Source organism: Eutrema salsugineum, unplaced genomic scaffold (genome assembly GCF_000478725.1).
Source record: "Eutrema salsugineum unplaced genomic scaffold, Eutsalg1_0 scaffold_6, whole genome shotgun sequence".
Lineage (NCBI taxonomy): Eukaryota > Viridiplantae > Streptophyta > Magnoliopsida > Brassicales > Brassicaceae > Eutrema > Eutrema salsugineum.
In genome coordinates, this window is record NW_006256547.1 from 1,513,249 (window position 1) to 1,531,488 (window position 18,240).

General features: G+C 37.8%; 5 protein-coding genes across 5 annotated transcripts; 2 read left to right on the plus strand and 3 right to left on the minus strand.

Moving 5' to 3' along the window:
* Positions 1-315: 315 nt before the first annotated feature.
* LOC18011911 (zinc finger HIT domain-containing protein 2) lies at positions 316-1,609 on the plus strand. The gene has a single exon (XM_006394177.2). The coding sequence runs from the start codon at positions 353-355 to the stop codon at positions 1,568-1,570; it is 1,218 nt and encodes a 405-aa protein (XP_006394239.1). The 5' UTR covers positions 316-352; the 3' UTR covers positions 1,571-1,609.
* On the minus strand, positions 1,571-6,133 carry LOC18011912 (beta-galactosidase 10). The gene is made up of 18 exons (XM_006394178.2): positions 5,779-6,133; positions 5,240-5,335; positions 5,031-5,143; positions 4,867-4,933; positions 4,698-4,790; positions 4,456-4,599; positions 4,209-4,297; positions 3,995-4,100; positions 3,803-3,890; positions 3,599-3,717; positions 3,342-3,506; positions 3,070-3,254; positions 2,886-2,995; positions 2,686-2,795; positions 2,477-2,584; positions 2,274-2,384; positions 1,960-2,180; positions 1,571-1,872 (listed from the first exon to the last, which is right to left on the minus strand). The coding sequence occupies exons 1-18, from the start codon at positions 5,959-5,961 to the stop codon at positions 1,755-1,757; spliced, it is 2,226 nt and encodes a 741-aa protein (XP_006394240.1). The 5' UTR covers positions 5,962-6,133; the 3' UTR covers positions 1,571-1,754.
* A 1,961-nt stretch (positions 6,134-8,094) lies between these two features.
* On the minus strand, positions 8,095-13,836 carry LOC18011923 (beta-galactosidase 6). The gene is given in 17 exon segments (XM_024151224.1): positions 8,095-8,266; positions 8,378-8,523; positions 8,619-8,732; positions 8,811-8,918; positions 9,018-9,127; positions 9,294-9,385; positions 9,466-9,647; positions 9,739-10,022; positions 10,108-10,192; positions 10,272-10,377; positions 10,466-10,560; positions 10,639-10,782; positions 11,141-11,245; positions 11,248-11,302; positions 11,396-11,508; positions 11,620-11,715; positions 13,439-13,836. Coding segments are annotated over 17 exon segments (2,163 nt in total). The 5' UTR covers positions 13,625-13,836; the 3' UTR covers positions 8,095-8,124.
* Positions 13,837-15,596: 1,760 nt separating this feature from the next.
* Positions 15,597-16,984, plus strand: LOC18012145 (NAC domain-containing protein 102). Its single transcript, XM_006394180.2, has 3 exons — positions 15,597-15,834; positions 15,930-16,210; positions 16,312-16,984. The coding sequence occupies exons 1-3, from the start codon at positions 15,675-15,677 to the stop codon at positions 16,657-16,659; spliced, it is 789 nt and encodes a 262-aa protein (XP_006394242.1). The 5' UTR covers positions 15,597-15,674; the 3' UTR covers positions 16,660-16,984.
* On the minus strand, positions 16,917-18,234 carry LOC18012226. Its single transcript, XM_006394181.2, has 3 exons — positions 17,442-18,234; positions 17,288-17,362; positions 16,917-17,207 (listed from the first exon to the last, which is right to left on the minus strand). The coding sequence occupies exons 1-3, from the start codon at positions 17,979-17,981 to the stop codon at positions 17,088-17,090; spliced, it is 735 nt and encodes a 244-aa protein (XP_006394243.1). The 5' UTR covers positions 17,982-18,234; the 3' UTR covers positions 16,917-17,087.
* Between the last annotated feature and the right edge of the window lie 6 nt (positions 18,235-18,240).

An 18,240-nucleotide genomic window follows, 5' to 3' on the forward strand; every position in this document is an offset into this window, starting at 1 on the left:
TAAGGCCCATATTCTCATAATCCGGCCCAAACCTGAATTACAAATTTGGGTATTTGAGTTTTCGGATCTGCCTTCTTCAAACGAAACCCTAATTTAGATTGAAGGCTAAACTAAGGCCCATAATCCAATAATCCGGCCCAAAATGGATTTACAAATTTGGGTATTTGAAGTTTTCGGATCTGTCTTCTTCAAATGAAACCCTACTTTTGATTAAAGGCTCAACTAAGGCCCATATTCCCATAACTCGGCCCAAATCTGATTTACAAATTTCGGTTTTTGAGTATCCGGATCTGTCTACTTCAAACGAAACCCTAATCTGGAATCGTGATAGTTTCTTCAAGGTTTCTGAAAAATGTTGCCGGAGAAGACGATTATTACATCGGAGACTTCAAATTCGTCTCCTTTAAACCCTCCTTCTTTGCGGATTATCTGCCATGTGTGTAATAAACAGTTCTCGCAGTACACTTGTCCTCGCTGCAACTTCCGCTACTGCTCTCTTCCTTGTTACAAATCTCACAGTGTCCAATGCACTGAATCTTTTATGAGAGAGAATGTGGTGGATGAGCTGCGGCAAGTTCGATCTGATGATCAAACCAAAACGAAGATGCTCGAAATTTTGAAACGGTTTCACTCCGAAGAAGAAGAAGATGATGGTGGAATTGATAGCATCACGGATGATGAAGGGTCGAGTTTGACTCTACCGGAGGAAATTTGTCAAAAGATTCTTGCCGGAGATGAAGTCAATCTTGATGATCTGAGCTTAGAAGAGAGAAAAGGGTTCCAAAGAGCCTTAGCGTCTGGAGAACTTAGCAAAATGATAGAACCATGGGATCCTTGGTGGTTACTCCCTTCAGCTCGAACGATCTCACTTGGAACAAAAGGTACACAACTGGTACAATGTGTTGAAGAAGATGATCAAGAAGCCAGCGAAATTCCTCGAGGGCCCGATACACCTCTGACCTCACTAAGCAAGCTCAGCTCAACGAATCCATCTCCTCTCTTACCACTCCATTTGGTTGACATTGTATACAGTTATTGTTTTACTCTCCGTATCTATAATGGAGATTGGGAATCCGATACGTTAGGCTCAGCAACCATGGTACTGACTGTTTCATCAGTTTTGGGTCAGAGTGCACAACCCGAGACCATAAAGGAAGTGTTTTCCTTTTGCTTGGAACAGACGTGCTCTTCAGCTTACAAAAACCTCTGCGGCGGTCTGAAATTCGGATTGAATCTGGTGGATGATGTGATTCATTTGCTATCTCTTGGCACTGCAGCTCTGGTGTGCTTGCTCTGTGATCTCCAAAGGCTGATACATGGTGCAATTCAGGAAGTGAAATCATCAGGGCGTGATCTGAAGAAGAAACTGAAGCTTGCAGATAAAAAAGTGTTTTTCATGATGTGTTGGGTCAATGAGCAGACTCCGGAAGTGTGGCAAGCTCTGGAATCATCGGTAAGGGCAGAGAAGAACTCGATTGTTGAGCTCAACGATTACAGAGGGCGTCCAGACGTGAAGGAGAAAGGACCTATTCGAAAAGGTGGTTGCGTGGTGATTGAAGAGATAGAATGAGTTATAATGCTGTAATTATAGCTTGATAATGAAAAGTGTGTTAACAAATGGAGATCTTGTTTATCATTTTTTTAAAGTTACACAATAAAGAAATTCAATCTCTTCTTTGGCTTCCATTGGTACCATCTGAATCCCCAATCTTTCTTTATAGCTACGGTTTTGGATTCAATCTTTAATCTCTTGGTCACACCACCGAGACTTTCCTTCTTGAAAGCTTTATCTTCAAGGGATTGCCGCCTTTCTCCTCGAAGATCACCAGCTCATTCCCGGAAGGCTTAAACCATGATCGTGGAACATGATACCTAAGCCAAAGACTAAGAATGAGATTTGAACAAAGAGAGATGTGAAAAAAACGAAAGATGAGAACTTTTATGGCTTTTTAGGTTCACCATCTTTGAGATGGCTCTCCACAACCAGTGTTGCACTTATCCGGCATGAATTTGCCTCTGTAATCACATTCTTTAACGCATTCGTCATTCGGAGAGTTCTTTCTAGCAATCCTGGGCCAGTATCTTCCAATCTCTTCACCGTTTAGCCAAGCCATGCCTTTCCCCATACCGATCATATCAAGCCCGACTGGTTCACTCCCCGAAGGTGAGTCTATGATAACCTACCAAAAGATCATATTTTTAGAGAGAGAGAGAGAGAGAGGAAACAAAACTTATCTTCTACAATCTTGGATCTTTCCCAAGAGTTGCATTACCTTATACCAAGTCAAAGTTTGTTTCTTGGGAGGTTTTGCAGTCACGGTCCATTTGACAGCCCCGGAGTTACCTGGCTTGAACAGACCTATATGCTCTCCTTGCACGCCGAGCTGCAAGATTTTCATGGGATTTGACTTGAGAAACTCGTTAAAGAGAGAATCAGTCAGAGCACGTGAGAGGTTTCTAGGTAGAGTTATATAACCTTGTAGGACCATTTACTATTTGTCAAATTCAATGAGCCATTGTTGAGACCTTTGATTGAGACGCTTGTAAGACCGGCTCCAACCCATTCGTAAAAAGATCCTGCATTCTGTAGCAGAAATTAAACAAATGTATGAGTGCCGATGATGACGCAAAACCAAAATGATATTTGGAACACAATACTTCGAAACTTTCTGTTTATAGAATTACCGAAAGACCAACAGTCATGCTAAGCAGATCAATATTGTTTTCTCCCGCTTTGAGAGAAACTGATTTCTTGAGTTTGAAAGGCACATGAGTCCCATTCCCTGTCGCAGTTCCTAGAAACCAGTAGTCACATTTACACACAACCAATTAGAAACTCGAGTGTGAGAACTCACCAAAAGAATCACAGAGAGTATTCAAAATACCTAAGTACTCCTTGTTGATGAAAACATGAAGAGTATGCCCCTTTGATTCAATAAACAGAACAGGGCGGCTTCCATTCTTTAGGAACCCTTCATTATCACTGACTGTTATACTGCAACAGAATGAATACATTGCCTCAGATTCCTTTTTAACAAACTTTTCCACGGTATGAACAGTAATACTGACCTTGTTGTGTACCAAAGATAGTCAGTTGTGTCCTTTGTGGTGTTGATATGATCAACAAGTTCGTTTTTCACAAAGTCTGCTTCTCCCCAAATACCCGGTTTCTCCGAGAACACTTGCCATTTAAGACCTGACGCAGATTTCAAATCTTCAGGTAACATTTCTACCTTGGAGGACTTCATAGTGACCTGTTGCAAATGTAAACAATGAGTTAATAAGCGTTGTTCGTTCGGGTGTCATTCTCTGAATCAGCTTTTCTTTTTTTTTTTTTTTACCTTTGCAGTGTTGAAAACCGCGTTCTTGCAGTCAGGTAGAATGCTAACTGACCAAGCAGGTAAGTGGTATGACGTGTTTTGAAAGACAATAGTCTTGTCATTTTTATCATCCGAGTTTGACAGAAACGCAGCACAGTTTCCGGAAGAGTCTGTGTACACATCAGCCTGAAAATCGAAAAAACAAAACCATCACAAGGAACATCCAGACAGAAACAGAGAGGTTTTTTTCACGGACGGTTGAGAAACAGAAAAGCTACCTCGAGTGAAGGGCCTAATGAAAAATTTCGATGCTCGCCACTGATCAGCATGTTTTCAGAGGTCATAATAGCTTTATGAAGATTCTTAAGGTGTCCCCATTTTGGTAATCTTGGCAATCCTGACAAAGGGACAGAAACAAACATAAGTTATAACTGTTGAAGAATTACCTCACTCCACAGTGATATCTTTGTTACAAAACTCACCATACTCATCGATTGGAGCTTCATAGTCATAGCTTGTTGTGATGAATGGTCCTCCTGAAGTACGTCCAAAGTTTGTTCCTCCGTGATACTACACAGTCATGGAAAAACAAAACAAAATCATAAAACAAAAAGCTACCTTTAGTTTACAAACTGGTATGGAGCTAACTAATTTGCACCTTAAATACTATTTACCATGTAGTAGTTGTGAACACTTCCGCCTTTCTGGAAAAAACGAGCAACAGAGTAAGCTACGTCCTCCGCTGGTCTGTGTGGGTCTCTGCCTCCAAAAGTTTTAAACCTTGAAGAAAATGTAAAACTCTTAAGAGACCGCGATAATCAGACTCCAAAAGATTCCAACTTTATATAGAAATGATAAAAGGGACTGAAAAAAATTCAATCTTGTTACCATCCAGGCCAGTTCTCAGTCCAGATTTTGGGTTTATCCGGGGTATTAGGTGTGAATTGGTCACAGTAAAAGCCATTGCACGTACTAATCTGCAAAAAGTAATAAGAGAAATCATCAAAACCCGGTGCATATACACTTGCGTAACACAGCATCCGCAAGCAGCTAACATTTCGATACAAAAAAGCGAGCAAAAACAGATAAAGGTGTGTAGAGATTGTTATGTTTTGGATTTGGAGATAGACTTTACCACAGTCGCAGGAGCGTCCCATTGCTGGCACATCATCCATGGAACACCAATGTTCTGTGAAACAGCCATAGAAGCTGCCCATTGAGCATACCTCTTCCCTCCTTCTCCGTAATCACGCTCATAATATCCGTACTCATTCTCCACCTAATGAAAATCACAATTTGAAGACAAACATCAAAACAACATTTCAAAAGGAAACAGAATGATGCTAAAAATGAATATGTTTTTGTCATAAGTCTTGCCTGAGACAAGATTATTGGACCGCCCTGTGGTGCGAAAAGCTTCTCTTTCTTCAACAGGTTTACTATATACGTCGTGAAACTCTCCATGTAATGCTGGAACAAAATTCAAAGAGCGAATGAATTTTCTAGTAAAAGAGAAAAACCGAATTTTGCATATAGTGTTTGCTACCTTCCATGGCTCGTTATCCGCCCTGAAAACTGTACCACGAACATAATGCAGCCAAACCGGGACTCCCCTGTAACCAAAAGATTTCAATTCCAAAACTCACAACCCTTTATCTTCATATCTAAAGAGGAGTGAAAAAAGGAAAGCTTCTCTAGATAGAGCATTACCCGTAATTCCACTCGGCCGCAACAAAAGGGCCAATTCGCAGAATCATATGCATTTCAGCTTGCTGAACAATTTTGATGAACTTCACTAGATCATACCGTCCACCAAAATAATACTACAAACCAAAAAAAAAAAAACGATCTTGATCTGCAAAAAGATTGATGGACAAAGCTCAACAAACACATTGAGAGTTATTTATTGAACTTCTAACCTTTCCAGGAGATGGCTCGTGGCCATTCCAAAACACATAAGACTCGATTGCGTTGCAACCACCTTCTTTTGCTGTTTGAACAAGTGATGGCCACATCTGCAAGAAAATCATTTTCATCAGCAAGAAAATTCTCAAGCGAGACATTTTCCAAATCGACCACAGTCATAGCTAAGAACCCAACTCATAACCAGTGAAACTAAAGAGTTGAATACCAGACCTTTATCCAATTTTCCTGGAAAATACACTTCGACAGAGAATGAGATGGAAAAATTAACATACCCCCAAATAATTTTCCATCAAACTGAAAATGTATTACTAAGAGACTGATTCAAGGATGTCCTCTGCAAAAGAATTAAGTATACCCTCACAAGCTCGAAACTTTATTCGATTAAATGTACAACCCAAGAAAGAGAAATCAAAATATATAAAGCGTAGAGCACAAATCCGAGAAAAGCTTCGGACTTTGGCATCACCAGACTTAAAATCAAATACTTTAGAAGATAGAAAAATGGAAAAAGTAAGAAGAATAAGTTACTAACAGCTGGAACACTTCTCGGATAATGAATGGCGGCGGAGATAATGAGCTGACGGCGACCGCCGATTGAGAGAGAACGATGGTCGTAGGTTACATTCGCGGCCGCAATAGATCTCAAGGAGAAGAGAAACACAATTGCCACCACCGGAATCGCCGGAGAAGCAATGCTTTTAGTAACTCGCTTCATTTTTTGGTTTACGTTTGTTGTTGAGCTCTTCTACCTCGTCGTTATCGAGTGTTCTTGTAAAAGTCTAAAACCCTCTTATTCCAGTTGAGAGGGAAAACAAGATTTATCCCTTCAAGAGCTTCAAGAAATCTTTCTTGGTTTGTGTGTCCGTGTGCTAGAGAGAGTGACCAAATCACTGGTCAGTGTGAATTAACAATTATTTTGTAAATTGTCTCTTATCAGTTCTTTTGAATAATATACACATTATAGGAAAAAACGAAAAAATGGCAATATTATGTTTATGGATGGCAAGTTCTAGGAAGTAACTATGAGATAAGAAAAAATATACTTTCAAATTTTTTTCAATCACCACTAATAAGGTAGTTTTGTTTTGGTCAACAAAGTATTTTTATATTCACTGTACATGATATATATCTGTAAGTCTTGAATAATCGTAGAGTTTGAATTTTTAAAAATATAAAAGAAAAGCAAAAACCCATTTAAGACCAAAAAAATAAAAACGATGATCTGTGGCGTGCAGTGGCGTGGCGCTTGAATAGATATTCGTCGTGGTCCATATATAGATTAGTGAAGAAGAAAAGCAAACTTCAAGTTCAAGAAAGAAAATGACATAACAGAAAGCGAAGTCGTTAGCGTTTTATTATATATAAATGATCCTCTCAACCAAATTTGACATTTCCTACAAAAGGATATTAACCCTTTCTCTGTTTTCGTAACACGTATAACGATCGCGAAGACAAAACAATTAGCTTCACACTTTTACGAGAACAATAATAATTTGGTTATCTTTTCTCTTTTGACGAAGCTCATTAGTTATTTGATCTGAGATCTGTTACGTAATTTTAACTTTGCCACCAAAGGAAAGTAGGAAACATATCACATGCACAGAATAAAACCAAAACTAAATGGTGAGTTGATACGGCAGATTTGTTATTAACAGGGATTTTCAAAAAAAAACGCTACACTCCGACCAATCCACGTTTTCTGGCACCTTCGTGTCTCCACCACGTTGCCTTCTTCGATTAAATATATGTAAGTATTATGTACCAACCAAATTTCTTGTGCCTTTTTTCCGGTAGATATTTGAAGATCTGGCTTTTGGAAGGGCTTCCTCTGATCGAAGGACATCATAAATTACATGTCAGTTCAAATATATAAAAAGAAAGAGGGAAATCTCATGTTAGAAAAATGCACTTAGCAGGAAAATGATGGTTTTGAGTTTTTGACTTTTTAGTTTGATAATAATAGACTACTAAATGAGGGTCTTCTTCTTTCTTAATTATATAGAAGAAAAATTAAATTAAAGCAGAGTTAATTCAGTTTACGTATTTGCTAACAAATTATGATTAGGGTGAAAATTCCAGAAGTAATAAAATAATATTACACGGACAATCGGTCATAAACGTCCCAAACAAATCCAATGCCGAAAGAGCTGAAGTCTTAAACTTTTAGGGCCCACGTCCGTGTATCTCTGCTTCTTCTCAATCACACGCGTCATTCTGGGAGCGTGAATTAGACTGAGGATGAGTAAAGCCAAAGCAGGAGCACGCGTGGCTTCCATAGTTAGAAAGGCGCGTGAACTTTTGCGAGTTTGGTGTCGGTGAAGAGACAACAGGATTCGGCGGACCAACAAAGTCTCAGGCTCTCTGCTGGATCTTTTAGTACGCTTGCGATACGAGCGACATCGGTGGATCTCACTTTTTTGTTGATTTTTTTTTATATGAAAAAAAAATCTCTCACGCGCCATCAAAATTCAAAATGAAATGAATTTGTGAAACTGATGTAGATACCTGACAGTATACTTGTATAATTTTAGTTCTCAATGAAATTTCTTTTAAATACTAAAAGTAGATTTAAATAAAATGATAGTATAACCATAAAGGCGTGTTAAAATTTCATATCAAAGTGACTTATATATGTCTATCTAGCAGACTTCCCGCTAATCCAAGCGAGCATTCAAATATCTGTCCTACATTCATTCGTGAGGGTACTCCTAATGGGTATGGGTTGAAGACCATATCCACGGGTCTTCCCGCTTAGAAAGAATTGTGAGCCGGAGTTTTGTTTTCAATAAAATATTGAAATTTCTTGATCACTTTGGTTATAAAAAAACCCTGATTACCAACAAAACTATTCATACTAACAAACAATATAAAGAAATATTCAGGACAGTTGAGATTGAGCTTGGTTCGAACCAACAACAGATATTGTATTCAAAGAAATTCCAAGAGGATCACCACCTTCCTCTTCCAATACCACCAATAAATTTCCAGATGCTTTCAGAAATGCCCTTGGAATATGATATCTGGATCAATCAAATCCAAATCATAACAAACAAACAAACAAAAAAAATCAGTTTAAATAATTACTATTTTTTTTTCCAAAATGTTCAGTCAATTGGCACTGCGACACTTACATAGATTGAGAAGGATGGCCAGATGGAGTGAGAAAGGAAACCCAATAACGACCGATGCTTTCACCATTCACCCACATTTCTCCTTTACCCATACTTTCCATATTAAGGCCCACCGGACCATTTCCATTCGGCCCATCAAACATTATCTGCATATAAGGTAGACACATAATTTGATAATTATCAAACCATACACATTAGTTTTAGATGTTTACAAATATAGAGATATATAGGCATACTATACCTTGTACCAAGCTAGAGGGCGATTCTTGATGAGTCCAGCGTTATTGGTACTCCACTTCACTCTCCGTAGATTCCTCCATTGGTGTAGCCTAACCTTTTCCCCAAGCAAACCCACCTTCACAAGACATACATGTTAACTTATGTATCAACACAATACTCAAACAGATCATGACCTTAGACACTTTTATATTACCGAGTAGCCCCATTTAGATCCACCCAAATCGATGGTTTTTCTCTCACCACAGCTAATTTGAACTTTGGTTAGCCCATAAGATTTCCTCTCCATGTAAGCTCCAGAGTCCTTTTATTCATAGGGTGTGGAAAATATGTTATGGTTCTACTCGTTTGAGTGACGCAAGAAAAAAACTAAACCGGATTTTGGTTGAGAAAAACATCTTACCGGCAGACCAACCATGCCGCTAAGGATCGAAATATTGTTTTGTCCATTGATTAAGCTAACCGGAACTTGGAGTTTAACCACCCGTATGTCTCTGCTTCCATGTCCAGATCCTGCAAGAACACACTTCCATATAAAATTGAACAGCTTGGTAACCAAACTATACTAGTGTAAAATAAGTATCTTGCGAGGACGGTGGACCATCGACAAAATCAACAGTGAAGGAAAGTTTGTAATAACATTTTTCTTGCCAGCTGGTTACTTCCAGTACTTATGTACCTGCTAGTGCATTGTTGACGAACACGTGAACAACATGTCCTGATGATTCAATGTAGAGAGACGGGTTTGCACAGGGTGAATCCGGCTTAAACCTTAAAGTCGAAGAGCCAAAAATGCGTTAGAAATAAGAAATAAATATTGAAAATGTAGTGTGTAATGTATTTTATGTTACCTTGAAGTGTACCAAAGATAATCACTTTTGTCCTTAGTTAATTTAGTATGTTCTAGCAAAGCATTTGTCTTCAAAGATGTGCCTGAGAATGTTGGGATTGTTTCTCTAAACACTTCCCATTTGTCCGGAACATTAAAAACCTGAACCGGCGTTGTAACTCTCATGTTCTTAGCCACGTTAACCTACGAATCAAGTAGTTTACATGCTTAATTAGTCAGTTTTATTTATCGGAAAAAAACTGCAAAGAAGTAGTAGTAGAAGAAGGAGACTTACTTTTGCTGTTTCATATATTAGGTTTTTGCAGTTCTGAAGAATACCAATTGACTTGGGACGCAAACTATACGCATTGTTTCTGAATTGAATTTGAATGACTTTAGTCGCGTCGTTGTTCACCAGAAACGCGACGCATCCACTGCTCGGGTCTTCAAAGACATATGCTTGCTGCATTGGTCCCAAGGAGAGAATAGTTTGCTTCCCTTGAAGCAAAGGATTTGCAGAGGATTTTATTGCAGCGTGAAGCTCCTTCAAATGACCATACTTGGGCTGTCTTAAAAGACCTGTAAACACAAAACAAGATCAGAATCATATTAATTATCAGAAACAAGATCAGAATCATCTTATGTTTAGGAATTTAGAACGAACCGTATTCGTCCAGAGGAGCTTGATCATAGTATCCTGTAATAAAATATGAAGATGAAGTCCTTCCAAAGTTTGTTCCACCATGGTACTGTATAATATTAGGATTGATGAGCTCTTGATAATCATATCACAGTTTATTTTGGTTTAGAAAAATCAAATCCTTTTACCATGTAGTAGTTGATATAGCTTCCATTTTTTGCGACGAAAAGAGCGGCATGGAAAGCAATATCCTCAGCAGATCTAATATAAGGCTCTGCTCCGTAAACCTGAAAGCTTTATTAATCACGAAGAAGAAAAAGTAAACCGAGTTAACTTGTTGAACAAGAAACAAATCAAAGTAAACAATGTAGTAAACCCTTACAAAGATGTCCAGTCCTCAGTCCACATTTTCGGTTTATTGGGTGAGTTTGGGCCCGGAAATGTCTCGCCACATCTCATTCCGTTGCACGTGTTGATCTACATATGAAAACATGAATCTTTTAAGAAACAAGAAACGTTGACCTTAGAAAATAAAAAAACCGGTACGGTACGTACCACCGGATCAGGAGCGTCAGGCTGTTTGCACATGATCCATGGCACTCCGGTCTGAAGCCCCACAGCCATTTGACCAGCCCACTTGACGTATGATGCTCCTTTCTCATGAAAAGCCGCCTCCACGTTCCCGTACTCGTTCTCGATCTATACAATTTAAAACCACAAGAACCCAAATCGATTCACATCGTATTAAAGCTAACCGGTTCCGGTTCTTGTTTGATTTGAATCCAGCTGTGGGGTGAACTTTAACCGAAACTATTTGGCCAAGGGACCACATTTTATCATGTGTTTTCTAGTCATGATGGGGGTCATCATTCAAAGTGTTGTCCGATTTTAGGCAAATATATACTACCAGTTTGGCTCCAAAACTCTATACAGACTTATAATCTGGTTTCTAAACATTAGTCCGGTTAAGGTAACTAATCCAACTGTCTACTGATTAGGTTTGGTTCGCTTCGGTTCGATGACATCGAAGCAGATGAATAATAATTAATTAAATTACCTGGGAAAGAATAATTGGACCTCCTTGAGAAGCATATAAACCCTCCGATTTCATCAAATTTACTATCTTACTGGTGAACTTTCGCATGTGGAACTTTGAAGGGCTCATTGTCGGGTTCGGTATACCATACCGGGTACATCGCGTAACCAAAATGGCAATCCCCTGGTTAACCAAACCGGTTGTCAAAATCGAATAAAGACACTTTCTCAATGCTTATTATTCGTTAATTATCATATATTATTAATTGATTAGTACCCGTAGTTCCACTCGGCTTCGATGAAGGGTCCAATCCGTAGACAGACATAGAGACCTTGCGATCTTATTTCTTTGATAAACTTCACCAAATCGTTTCTTCCGCTAAAATCATACTGAAATATTCATTTTATTCCAAGAAACGACATGTTTATTTTTTTGTTTTATCATATCTACAAAGCAACAAATTTAAAAATTCATATAGTAAATTAATTAAATGGACCGACCTGTCCGAGTTTAGGCTCATGGAGATTCCAGAAAACGTACGTTTGGATCACATCGATGCCTCCTTCCTTTGTCTTTTCTATCAGAGATGGCCACATCTGCAAAAAAGAAATAAATATGTGTTAGATTACTATACTTCCTCTGTTTTATTATAGTTGATTTTTTAGGTTTTTTTTTCTTATTTCATAATATTTGATTTCTTATATTTAATTAATGCATGTCTTTTCTTTAAATTGAATAAATAATATTAATGCATGTTGCTTTACTTCATTAACACACAGTTAAGAAAAAAAATAATAATTAAAATAATTAAAACAGTTGTAAAAGTAACTTAATTAATAAAAATAAACAGTAAATAATTGAACATTTATAGATTTCTTAATCTGTGTGTAAATATTCAGAAAATCAACTATAATGAAATAGAGGGAATACGAAAAATTATTCAAATAATTGAAATGATGTCATTTAAAAAAAAAATGGAATGATAATACATTTTGTAACCCATCGACTAGAGATTTTAAATAAATAAGATTTGTTCACGTGATTGTGTTAAAGTTGTCAAAGACCAAATGATAATAAGACGCATAATTAATGATCATCACATGTAGTTCAATAAAATATTGTTAGCAACGTTGACTCGAAAATTAATTATTGTTCTGTAAATAATTCCAATTGTTTTACACATTTTGACCCCTTTTATTTGATAAGTGCTATGATAATTTATTCATTATTCATCTTCTAAAAAATTGGTTAGTTATTCATTTACTTAATCTACTTTTGTTTTTTCCCATTTTAACCATGAGAAGACCATTGAATGAAGCACATAGAACGGATCTGTGTCTAATTAGTTTCAGACTGAAACGAATTAATACGCAACTTTTTTTGTAAATACTATTTAATGATAAATCTGAAAGTACAAAAAGAGTCAAATAAAGAAGTAGACAATGACAAATTAGGAAGGGATAATAAAAAGAACCGAACCGGTGTCGATTTTGAGACCCGTGACATTCATTTTCAGTAAAAGTCAAGGAGTCAAAGATGTTGTGTTAGATCAAATCTCTGTCTTAATCTTGATAGTGAAGCTAGAGAAATCTTGTGAACCAAACAATAAAATATTTTATAAATAATAAGTGACAGATCAATTTTGCTTAAATACAGAGTGCCTGTCATTTTCGTGTTTTCCTTTATTATTTTACATAATATTTTCATATTTTTGAATATAACCTTTCATATAAATAGCAAAAGTAATTAACACGTACACGGCATAAAACTGTGATTCGTTGGATTCCTATTGATGTCGTGCTTAAAATTGACTCCTACTCCGTACTAGATATTAGTTTCATTTACCAATAAATAAGTATTTCCGCCAACTTTTGTTGTTGTTTCTTTCGCCAAAAGGAGTTTCGCACGCAACACAAAGTACATGAAAAGCGAAAACAACTTAACAAATGTAAAGTAACTCGTGAAACAGAATTCAGTTACAAAGTTTCAATATATACAAAAGCCACTATATAGTGTATATATATATTGACTACAGTTTTTTTTTTTCAAGCAACCTCGCATATAATTTGAGATCTGATTAAGGTCATATGTATCCAAAATTTATACACTCGATAAATTTTGTCATATATATGTACCTTTGCTTTTGATGGCAGAGTTGTGTCATATTTCATTATTATGACACAAATTTCGGTCCAACTATTTTATTCTTGACGACCAACCATTTTTGTTTACATTTGCAAGAAATGGTTGGACCATATATATACTACATTTGATTATATACATATACACAGTTACAAGTCATTCATGAAAAATATTTACCTCGGGTGTGCTGCGAGGATAATGAATTGAACCGGAGAAGAGAAGTTTCCTCTGTCCATCGATAATCAAAGACCGTCCGTCGTACGTCACTCCCTTCTCCGCCGTAGCACCGCCGGCTCCAACCGTGTAGAAAACAAGAACCGTACCCAGAAGAATCAAACAAAACCCGACCCGACACGACACCATCTTCTTTCTTCTTCTCTTCCTGTTTGATGTTCCTTTACTGATTTCTGTTCGAACATGTGTGTAGATATATACGCATCAGGCATGTGGGTGTATGTATAATTGATGCATTATATAAATCCAAGAAAAATATATGATTGGTAAACAAGTGTGACTATAATATGTAGGCGTCGAATAAAGATTTTGAGATTTGGAAGATATATATATATACAAACGAATTGAATCGCAATAATTGGAAAAAAATTTGGAGCTTGTCTTGAGGTTATATAAGCCTGGAATCTACGTTATGCTTTTCGCCTTTGTCTTACAATTCAAACCACTAATTGACTAAAATGCCCTTCTACTTAGACTAGGCTTTTTTTTTTTCCTTTCCCTTTTGCCATTTGTTGGATGGTAAGATTTCAGCTATACTACTAGTACAAACAACCAGTCTATACATTTCATCTATACTAACTAGTACAAACCACCAATCTATATGCAGGAATATCAAAATAAAGTAAAATTTCATGGGTTAAACCAACCCAGTCTGGTTCATTTCTGGATCTAAAAGCATTTTCATTGGTGAAAACACCCTTAGAATATCCCATAAATATAATAATAATATTTTAAGAAAAAAATATTTTGAAAATTCCATAACAAATATTTGTCTCCATTGCTTAGATATCCACTATCATTATTATATTATTATTAATATTTTCCAAAATTATTATTTTTTTATTGTTTTTTAAATTAAGATATCTATTGAGATATTCCTTTAATGAAGGTGGTCTAATAGATTTATAGATCAAATGGATTAGATTGAGATTGATAGGTCAAATGGACCATTAATGTATCTTTCTTTTTTTGTTAAAAACCTAATTCTTTCTTCTTTCTTCTTTCTTCTTATTAAAACACAAATTGAAATGTACGGGTGTTGCCCGTGTTTGTTATTTCGTCAATATGCAGAAATTGGGAAACCCAAAATAATGATTGGGGTTTACCGTATACGACACAGAAATTGGAACTTGGAATACGGGACTTGCGCCAATACAGCCTTTACGTATAGTAAAAGGGGGCTTAAAATGGGCCTCAAGTTATTCTTAGAGCCCATATATTGGGCTTGTACATCTTAGTGCTTTAGTTACGCATCAATTTTGTTTAGTTCATGAATAACTATGTCTACTAAACCTTTTACAAAACTCAGGAAACAAGATAAGCTAACGAATGTATCCTGTTTTTGGCATGAGGATGATGAGATGCTCAATTCTTTCATGATTTTGGCTAACATATTTATGAGTTAACATTTTCTCCTTCTTAGAAGCCTAATTGAACTCAGCGGAAAAAAAGCCTATTATAATCCATTATCCATTTGTCTCAATTCCTTAATATATCCCAATATAAGTTATTAAGTTGTAACATAAGATTAGTTACTAACTACGATACAAGAATCTTTAATAGGCAATCTGTAAAACATTTTTTCTTTGCGATATAATTTGTCGTTTACCTGAAAATGTTTTTAGACCAAGAAACTGTCGATTATCGCATCTTTCAGCTTTCTATAAGCCGACGTGCGACTAACGATGACGTCATTCAATGACAAAGGTGATTACTGATTAGATGAACAGAGAACCTATCTGGTGCGGAGAAGCCCACGGCAATACTCATCACAGTCCACTCACAAGTCACGATTTATATATTGGCCAGAGAACAACGTGTGCACAAGCATACACCGAGAAGCAGCAGATCTCATTCCCAAAGGTTCTTCGTGCGGATGACGGAAGCAATGACGTCACATAACTTGTATGTCGATCACCCAATTAGTCGACGCCACCTGTACATGTCATCAGGCTGCGCGGTCAACGTTGAAAAGAAAACGGTTGGTTTTGTCACACGTGTCAGAAAACCACCCACGTGTGATTCATGAATCTCTCCTCTTTGGCTCTTTATAAAAGCTCCATGGCCTTGCTCTCTTCTCCTCGATTGCAATCTCCGATAAAAAACCAAAAATATCCGATCGAGATTACAAAATAAAAGAGGCGAATCTTATCCACTAGAAAAAAGGAACTTTCCCAAAATGAAGGCGGAGCTAAATTTGCCGGCGGGATTTCGATTTCACCCGACGGACGAAGAGCTCGTTAAGTTCTATCTCTGCAGGAGATGCGCATCGGAGCCGATTAGCGTTCCGGTAATCGCAGAGATTGATCTTTACAAATTCAGTCCGTGGGAACTGCCAGGTAAAATTCCAATCCCACGTTATTAGATGATTTCGAGTAGATGTGGTTTTAGTGATTTTCATTGATTTTGAACAAAATTCGAATTTTTGTTTCAGAAATGGCTTTGTACGGAGAGAAAGAGTGGTATTTCTTCTCACATCGGGACCGAAAATACCCAAACGGTTCGCGTCCAAACCGGGCAGCTGGAACCGGTTATTGGAAAGCGACTGGAGCTGATAAACCGATCGGTAAACCGAAGACATTAGGTATTAAGAAAGCACTCGTCTTCTACGCCGGGAAAGCGCCGAAAGGGATAAAAACGAATTGGATTATGCACGAGTACCGTCTCGCTAATGTTGATCGGTCTGCTTCTACGAACAAGAAGAACAACTTACGAGTACGTTTCTTTTTATTGACTTTTTTGGGTTTTAAGGAATGCTAGTCTCAGTTTTCGATTTATGTGATGATGACTAATGTGGTCTTGTTGAAAATTCGCAGCTTGATGATTGGGTATTATGTCGGATTTACAATAAGAAAGGAACAATGGAGAAGTATTATCCATCCGACGAAAAATCGACGGCGATAACAACTACGTCGGACTCAAAATGCTCAAGTCACGTGATTTCACCGGACGTCACGTGCTCCGATAACTGGGAGGCTCAGAGCCAGTCCAAATGGGTTGATCTCGACGACGCGTTTGACACGTCGATGTTTGATTCCATCGAGCTATTGCAAAATGACGCTTTTGTCCCTCAGTTTCCGTATCAGTCCGACTTTGCCACTTCGTTTGAGGACCCGCCGGAGCAAAAACCGTTCTTGAATTGGAGCTTTGCTCCTCAGGGGTAAAAACGGAAGAGCTTACAAATTGAAGCTTTCCAGAGTATTCGGCCACCGGACCAGAGGAAAAGGAAAGACTCGGCGTCGGATCCTGACTCGGAAACCAAGTTGGGTCATAAAGTGACGGAGTTGGGATTTGCAACCTCCGGTTTCAATATCCAATGTTCTGGCAAATGGGTTTCCACTGGTTGACCAGACTCAACAGCAAGATTCAATTTTTTTTATTAAATGTTTAACGATATTAAAGTAGATACAGAGGAACTGTAAAAGCAATAGTGACCATTATAAATTATATATATTCATCATAATCAATGAGCATGAGCGTATTTTTCTTTGATGAAGCAATGTACATTTTTCTCGGAGAGAAGATTACAAAGACTTATGCAGAGAGAGAGGGAGAGAGCAGAGAGTTGATGATGACAATGATAATGATGGATTCAAGGGTTATTGTGAGAAGCATTCGAACGAGAAGCCCAAATACCAAATACAAGAAACCAGAAGATGAATAAGATTGCCCAGTAGCGTGCAGGACCATACCTGATTCTAGTGAGCACAACCTGTTTTCAAGGTTGTGTGTTATAGTAAAGTAGGAATCATGAAAATCTGTAAAATGAGATATCTAAAAGAGTTTACTTACGAATCTGAAAAAGATGACTATTGTTAAAGCACAGAGACCACCAAGAAGGATGTGAAGTCCGCTCCTCGCAGTTCTCTACGCGGTTTAAAAAATTAAGGAACGCTACTAATATATCCGTAAGAGTCAGAGAGGCCTAGATAGATCGATCACATACCTTTCCAACACGGGGAGCAATGAGCCAGACCAAAGTAACAGTGAGTAAACCGGTAGCAAGTAGAATCCCGGTACCTTCCACAGCCCATTTAGTTGCACGGCTTTCCATAGGCAAGATATCAAAGTTCACTACACCTAAAGGTTGTTCAGGCATAACCTGAGAAGCGGCAACAGAGTTACTGTTGTTGTTGTTCTGGGAATGGGGACCAAACCATGAGGATATCTCACCAAGTCGTTGCCTTCGAATGGTAGCAACTTCATCTGAATCTATGGTGGAATCTGTATTCACCGGTAATACAATGTTTGGATCTCCTCCATCAGCGTTTCTTTCTCTTAGTGCCGTGTAATCTCTCAAGGCAATGACCACTTTGTTGAAATCAGCAATTTTTACATTTTCCGCAGCATTTCCACAGATTTCACACACTGTGGATCCATGGTTGAGGAACCATTTGAGCGCGCAAGCGTAGTGTACCAAAGCAAGCTCGTTTTTGCAAGAACATCCAAGCTCAAGCAATGCATCCTGATGCTGCTGGATTCCCATTTCGATATCATTTGTGCAGATGAAAATTTCCCCATCAGGACTTGTTATTTCGATGAAGCCAGATTCAACCCCATTGCTTTTGACGATAGAACTCTTCTGCTCAGCCTCTGTAGCTTTGCTGACATCATTACCAGTTTCGTCTACATTGCTTTTACGAGCTTCTGGAACCGGAGGAGTAATTCCCAAGAATCCTAAGGCAGCATCTCCTCGTCTGTCGGACTCTGCAGAATGGCATACACGACAAGTTGGTAAGCCCGAG